At 57.1% G+C, this 7313-nt stretch overlaps 1 protein-coding gene across 1 annotated transcript; it reads left to right on the forward strand.

Moving 5' to 3' along the window:
- The first annotated feature begins 353 nt into the window (after positions 1 to 353).
- On the forward strand, positions 354 to 7313 carry NEFH (neurofilament heavy chain). The gene is made up of 4 exons (XM_052655070.1): positions 354 to 1215; positions 3047 to 3246; positions 4175 to 4299; positions 5438 to 7313. The coding sequence occupies exons 1-4, from the start codon at positions 354 to 356 to the stop codon at positions 7311 to 7313; spliced, it is 3063 nt and encodes a 1020-aa protein (XP_052511030.1).

The raw sequence follows: 7313 nt of genomic DNA on the forward strand, positions 1-7313 counted from the left end.
CCCGGGGGGGTCCCCGGCGGTCCACTCCGGGAGTCCTCTACCGTCTGACGCCCTCGGCGGGGTGGGGGCGCGGGTCTCCTCTGACGCTGCGTTGTCGATTCCCCTTCACTTCCAGGTTCCCCTGCCCCGCCCCTCTCACTGCGGCGGAGCCGGCCGGCCCTGGGCCGCTGGGGGAGGAGGCAGAGAGGGCGGGGCCCTCCTCCCCCCTCCCCCCCGCCCCGGACTGCTGAGGGGCTGGACCCCGCCGGGCTGCTATAAAAGGGCCGGCCGGCCCGGAGGTGCCGCAGTGTCGCCCGCCTCTTCCCAGCCTCAGGGCTCCTTCTCCGCCGGTGGCCGCACCCGCTCCGGCCACGATGAGCTTCAGCGGCGCCGACGCGCTGCTGGGCGCCTTCGCGCCGCTTCACGGAGGCGGCAGCTTGCACTATGCGCTGGCTCGCAAAGGCGGCGCGGCCGGAGCGCGCTCTGCAACCGGCTCCTCCAGCGGATTCCACTCATGGGCGCGGACCTCCGTGAGCTCCGTGTCGGCCTCCCCGAGCCGCTTCCGAGGCGCCGGGACTGCCTCCAGCACCGACTCGCTAGACACCCTGAGCAACGGACCGGAGGGCTGCATGGTGGTGGCGCGCAGCGAGAAGGAGCAGCTGCAGGCGCTGAACGACCGCTTCGCGGGCTACATCGACAAGGTGCGGCAGCTCGAGGCGCATAACCGCAGCCTGGAGGGCGAGGCGGCGGCGCTGCGGCAGCAGCAGGCGGGCCGCGCCGCCATGGGCGAGCTGTACGAGCGCGAGGTGCGCGAGATGCGCGGCGCGGTGCTGCGCTTGGGCGCGGCTCGCGGCCAGCTGCGCCTGGAGCAGGAGCACCTGCTTGAGGACATCGCGCACGTGCGCCAGCGCCTGGACGACGAGGCCCGGCAGCGCGAGGAGACCGAGGCAGCGACGCGCGCACTGGCCCGCTTTGCGCAGGAGGCCGAGGCAGCGCGCGTCGAGCTGCAGAAAAAGGCGCAAGCCCTGCAGGAAGAGTGCGGCTACCTGCGGCGTCACCACCAGGAGGAGGTGGGCGAGCTGCTCGGTCAGATTCAGAGCAGCAGCGCCGCGCAGACGCAGGCCGAGGCGCGGGATGCCCTCAAGTGCGACGTGACGTCGGCCCTGCGCGAGATCCGCGCGCAGCTTGAAGGCCACACGGTGCAGAGCACGCTCCAGTCCGAGGAGTGGTTCCGAGGTTTGCAGGCGCGGGGGGCAGGGAGGAGGGGCGCCCCCTGGTGGTCGGACATCGAAAGGCAGGGTGGTGTGACCTAGGGGGTCGGTGGAGTCGTCCTAGAGGGCTAGGTTGGATGGTGCGGTTGCTCAGGTTCCCCCAGCAAAGGGCACGCCCCTTAGCTAAAAAACAGTTTTACTCTGGGTCTCTTGTGGGACACTCCCCGCCTCTTCCTCCCCACTCTAGGTTTTCCTTTGGCCTTCTCCAGGGTCCTTGTATCTGTCCTTCAATTCTTTGTCCTCTCTGCTCTTTCTCCCAAGTCAGGGTAACCCCCCCTACTGTGAGTCCCCCTTCCAACAGGTTCCCTCTACCGCTCCAAAGCGGTGCCGGCTTCTAGTCGTTGGGGTCGGGGAGGTCCCTCATTGCCCTTCAAAGTAACATCCCTTCCCTGTCGAATGCTGCCCATCCCCCTCTTCTGCACACTGCAGGGGACCCCATTCTCCTGACACCTATCAGGCCCCTCCCCGCTACAGTCGGAGAGGGTGAGTCATTCTCACATTCTCTCTCCCCAGGAAGGCCATCATTACAACCAATTGGTGTGTGAGGCTGAAGGGGCCAGGGGGCCCCTAAATGTCCTCTCTCCCCTTCCTAAAAGCTGGGAGCCTCCCAAATCCATCTCCCTCCCCCACCTCCACGCCACCCTGAGTCAGCTAGGGTGCAGCTGCTGCAGCTCTGAAGCTATGTCCAACACCCGCAGAGTGACTTTGACCCACACTTGTCCTCTCTGGTTTTCATTCCTTTTGGGGTTAGAAGGGGGATGGACCAACTGGGCTTCTTACCCTGGGGAGTTCCACACTCCTTAAAACTTCTGCACTGTTCTTGGGAGAGGGCACAGAGGCTTCAGTGACTTTCAGAGAAGCCTGTGACCCACAGTGGGTAAGAATCCTCACCCATCTGGATGGTCTCTAAGTCCCTGGAAGCACTAGGAGAGAAAACCAGAAAAGCTGGGGTTTGGGTGCATGGCTTTTCCGGTTCCTGCCTCTCCTCTGTGGTAGCAGAACTACCCCTCCCCCATCTCTGCAGCAGCAAGGCTCCTCCCAGAGCAAACCTCCTTGCTCTCTTGGACTTTGCCCTTCACCCTGGCAGACCATCCCAGGACTTCTGGATCACTCTTCTTCCTCCCCAACTCCTAAGACTCAGGTCCTGAGTATCATTATCTCAGGATTCAGGATGCTCACATTCAGGAGGTTCACACTAGATCTCCAGACCCACTCTGGCTCCTGAAGCCTTCTGGGAACCTGCAGCCTGTTGCTCACAGGAGCCAGGGTGTGGCTGCCATAGGCACAGGGGCTCCTGTGCTAGAGAACGCGCAGCCAGGGGGAGGAAGGGGCAGAAGAGCTGGCACATGGGCCCCAGACTCAACAGGGATCTGGGCTCTGCTGGGGCTGCATAAATCCCAGAGCCCTAGTGCCTCTAAAGGTCATAGGCTCATTGATTTGTTCAACCCCAAGCTAGAGGTTAAGCTCCACGGGCCAGGTTTCATACCCCCCAGCACTGGGGAGCTGAACCAGGAGGGCCAAAAGAAATAGGGCCTTCTATTGCTGTGCAGGACCTGAGGCCTGCATCTGGGGAGTCAGGGCGTGATCTTTGGAGCCAGATACACACTAGATTTGAACCCCAGTCCTGCTGCTTAAGCTGGCCTGCTGGCCTTGGGCAGTGTCATTGGCCTGCCACAAAGGACAGGACGAGTGAAGCACCCACAGTAGCCCCTAGCACTCAGGAGGCCCTTCACCGTGTGTGGCCCCTTCCAAACCCAGCTGTGTCTAACCCTGTGCCCTGCCCCTCTCTCCCCCAGTGAGGCTGGACCGACTGTCTGAGGCAGCCAAGGTGAACACAGACGCCATGCGCTCAGCACAGGAGGAGATATCTGAGTACCGGCGCCAGCTGCAGGCCAGGACCACAGAGCTGGAGACGCTCAAAAGCACCAAGGACTCGCTGGAGAGGCAGCGCTCTGAGCTGGAGGACCGTCACCAGGCTGACATCGCATCCTACCAGGTGGGCAGGGGTGGGGCAGAAAGCCAGACCACCTCACCTGGCTGGGTGACCCTGGACAAGTCACTGTCCCTCTTTGAGTGGAGAGCATGGGCCTTAGAGTCAGACAGGCCAGAGGTACCTGTATGTCTTTCTAGCTGTGTGACCCTAAGAAAGTTATCTGCCTCTCTCTGTGACTGAATTCTCTCAGTGCAGTTTTTTTAAAAAAGCCTCCTTTGGAGAGCTATGAAGATTAGAGAGATGAACTTCTCATGAGATGAGTGAGAGATGGCAGAGTCTTGGTCATGCTGGGTGTTCAGTAAACAGTAACCAGTGTCTGAGTGAGGACAGCCTGGGAAGGCCTCAGTAGATACCTCCCACTAAAGATAATGATTGAAAGAAAGTGTCTAAAAATTCTTTTAGAGAACTTATTATACAAGCAGTACGTGGTTATTGTAGAAAAAGAGGTTGCTTTTTACTCAGCCATGATGGTTTACTTTAAGCAGTGGCTCAGTGGGCTCAGGGTCGGGGAGAAGCTTCAGCTCGTGTTTAGCACGCTTCTGGGTATTGTCTCAGTCATCAACGGCAGTTGCCTCCCGAGCCTTTAATATGCAGGTGCTTTGGAGCACTGGGCAGACAATAGGGAGCCAAAGCAGACAAGTTCCCACTGAGCCCTTTCTAAGCTTAAGATCTGTAAAAATTCACCCGTCATCCCACTGACCTGTGATAGCCACAGTCGGTGTCTGGTGTGTTTCATTCCAGAACACTCCCCAGGCTGAGGTTATACACACAGCGGGATGTTTGTTCCAGGTCCATGAATGAGGTCCCGAAGCTTTCGCAAGGTCGGGGCTGGCCCGGACCGCACTGGGTTTGCGGAGCCCGCTCCAGCCTCGCTGGTGCCAAGGGCCCCATGGTGACTGACGGTGACGCATGTGTGACTTCTCCTCCCCAGGAGGCCATCCAGCAGCTGGATGCAGAGCTGAGGAACACCAAGTGGGAGATGGCGGCCCAGCTCCGAGAGTACCAGGACCTACTCAATGTCAAGATGGCTCTGGACATTGAGATCGCTGCTTACAGGTGAGGGGGCCGGGGGGCTTTGGGTGGTGGGAGCCCTTGTGTTCTCAGAAGGAGAAGCCTTGGATTTTAAGCTCCACAGTGAGGTAGCCTGCTGTCTTAGAGACAAAAAAAAAAAAAAAAAAAAAAATTTTTTTCTTACTATCATGAAATGTATACAGCATAAAATTTACCTTTTAGCCATTTTAAAGTATACGGTTCCGTGGCATTAAAACTATCTACATTGCTGTCCAGTCATCACCATCGTCTACCTCCAGAACACTTTCCGTCTTCCCACACTGAAATTCGGTGCTCATTAAATAACTCCCTGACCCCTTCCCTTCCTTCCCCCGAGTCCTGGCCACCACTGTTCTGCCTTCTAAGAGGCAAATATCTTGAGAGTGACTTAGAGGGTCTGACAGTGATTTAGAGGGTTAAAGCTCCCCACCCTCTTCTCAGATTCAGCCAGCCAGAGGCCTGTCTTGGGAGAGAAAGGAGGGCCTTGAGTTGTCAAGGACCTTTACAACTCTACCTCTTAAAGAGATTCTTTTCATTCATTATTCCATGGAAACCACCCTCTGAGGTAGAAACTCTTAATGACCCTGTTTTTACCAATGAGGAGACTGAGGCTTGAAGAGTTTGAATGGCTTTGCTAATAAGGTCACAGTTCTAGTGGGTAGGAAAGAGCAGAAACTCTGCCCCTACTCTATTCCTAAAATTCAAAGGATGAGAATATAACAACAGACCCTTGAAATTCAAATGGGAACATTCTAGTACCTTTAAAGCCCAGGTTTATAAATGTGGAATTTCTTGCTCATACTCCCCCCTTTCCCTTAAACAACATTTTGAGGGACAATACATGGAAATTTTGTTAATATAGGCGTTCTCTCTTGAGGGCCATTTTTCAGAGGAAAAGAAGTTTTACAAGTGGTAGCCTTAGCTGAATTAAAACAAGAGCGATGCCATTGGGGTACGGATTCTGGGAGTCCTCGGGATGATCTGCTAGTGACCTCCTCCAGTCTAAGTGCCCACCATTCACATCCCTTCTTCCACCAACCTATGTATCACTACACACAGGGGTCTTCGGAGTAACTCAGGAAGCCCCCTGCCTCCGTGACCGACCTTGAGTTCACAGTAACATGTTTCATTATCCATTCTGCAGAAAACTCCTGGAGGGCGAGGAGTGTCGGATCGGCTTTGGCCCAAGTCCTTTCCTCCTTCCAGAAGGACTCCCCAAGATCCCCTCCGTGTCCACTCACATCAAAGTCAAAAGCGAAGAGAAGATCAAGATGGTGGAAAAGTCAGAGAAGGAAACTGTGATTGTGGAGGAACAGACAGAGGAGGTCCAGGTGACGGAGGAAGTGACTGAAGAGGAGGAGAAAGAGGCCAAAGAGGAGGGAGGAGAAGAAGCAACACGGGCTCCTGCAGCAGAAGAGGCTGCATCCCCAGAGAAGGAGGAGGCCAAGTCCCCCGCGAAGGAGGAGGCCAAATCCCCAGAGAAGGAGGAGGCCAAGTCACCAGCTGAGGTGAAGTCCCCTGAGAAGGCCAAGTCCCCCGTGGAGGCCAAGTCCCCAGAAAAGGCCAAGTCCCCAGTGGAGGCCAAGTCCCCAGAAAAGGCCAAGTCCCCCATGAAGGAAGAGGCCAAGTCCCCAGAGAAGGTCAAATCTCCAGTGGAGGCCAAGTCCCCAGAGAAGGCCAAGTCCCCTGTGAAGGAGGAGGCCAAGTCCCCAGAGAAGGCCAAGTCCCCAGTGGAGGCCAAGTCCCCAGAAAAGGCCAAGTCCCCCATGAAGGAAGAGGCCAAGTCCCCAGAGAAGGTCAAATCTCCAGTGGAGGCCAAGTCCCCAGAGAAGGCCAAGTCCCCTGTGAAGGAGGAGGCCAAGTCCCCAGAGAAGGCCAAGTCCCCAGTGGAGACCAAGTCCCCGGAGAAGGCCAAGTCCCCTGTGGAGGCCAAGTCCCCGGAGAAGGCCAAGTCTCCTGTGAAAGAGGAGGCCAAGTCCCCAGAGAAGGCCAAGTCTCCAGTGAAGGAGGAGGCCAAGTCCCCAGAGAAGGCCAAGTCTCCAGTGGAGGCCAAGTCCCCAGAGAAGGCCAAGTCTCCAGTGGAGGCCAAGTCCCCAGAGAAGGCCAAGTCCCCTGTGAAGGAGGAGGCCAAGTCCCCAGAGAAGGCCAAGTCCCCTGTGAAGGAGGAGGCCAAGTCCCCAGAGAAGGCCAAGTCTCCTTCGAAGGAGGAGGCCAAGTCCCCAGAGAAGGCCAAGTCTCCTGTGAAGGAGGAGGCCAAGTCCCCAGAGAAGGCCAAGTCCCCAGTGGAGGCCAAGTCCCCAGAGAAGCCCAAAAGCCCTGTGAAGGAGGAGGCCAAATCCCCAGAGAAGGCCAAGTCTCCTGTGAAGGATGAGGCCAAGGCTCCTGGGAAGGAGGTCCCAAAGAAGGAGGAGGCCAAGTCTCCTGTGAAGGAGGAAGAAAAACCCCAGGAGGTGAGGGCCAAAGAGCCCCCAAAGAAGGCAGAGGAAGAGAAAGCTCCAGCCGTACCCAAAGCTGAGGAGAAGAAGGACAGCAAGAAAGATGAGGTGCCCAAGAAGGAGGCTCCAAAGCCCGAGGAGAAGAAGGAGCCGGCTGTAGAAAAGCCCAAAGAACCCAAAGCTGAAGCCAAGAAGGAAGAGGCTGAAGATAAGAAAAAAGCAACCACCCCAGAGAAGGAGGCTCCTGCCAAGGGGAAGGAAGAGGCCAAGCCTAAAGAGAAGACTGAGGTGGCCAAGAAGGAACCAGATGATGCCAAGGCCAAAGAACCCAGCAAAGCAGCAGAAAAGCCAAAGAAAGAAGAGACGCCAGCAGCACCGGAGAAAAAGGACGCCAAGGAGGGGAAGGCTGCAGAAGCCAAGAAGCCTGAGGAGAAACCCAAAACAGAGGCCCAAGCCAAGGAACCTGGCAAGGAGGCCTCCACACCCGGGAAAGCCAAGGCTGAGAAATCCTCCAGCACAGACCAGAAAGACAGCAGACCTGCAGAGAAGGCTGCAGAAGATAAGGCCACCAAGGGGGAGAAGTAA

This window comes from Budorcas taxicolor, chromosome 17 (assembly GCF_023091745.1).
Source record: "Budorcas taxicolor isolate Tak-1 chromosome 17, Takin1.1, whole genome shotgun sequence".
Lineage (NCBI taxonomy): Eukaryota > Metazoa > Chordata > Mammalia > Artiodactyla > Bovidae > Budorcas > Budorcas taxicolor.

Bases quoted from the DNA above. Each gene is read 5' to 3' on its own strand.
- NEFH (XM_052655070.1), top strand. From the start codon at position 354: ATGAGCTTCAGCGGCGCCGACGCGCTGCTGGGCGCCTTCGCGCCGCTT. The intron at 1,216-3,046 runs GTTTGCAGGCGC...TCTCTCCCCCAG, and splicing joins GTCCGAGGAGTGGTTCCGAG to TGAGGCTGGACCGACTGTCT. The intron at 4,300-5,437 runs GTGAGGGGGCCG...TCCATTCTGCAG, and splicing joins ATTGAGATCGCTGCTTACAG to AAAACTCCTGGAGGGCGAGG.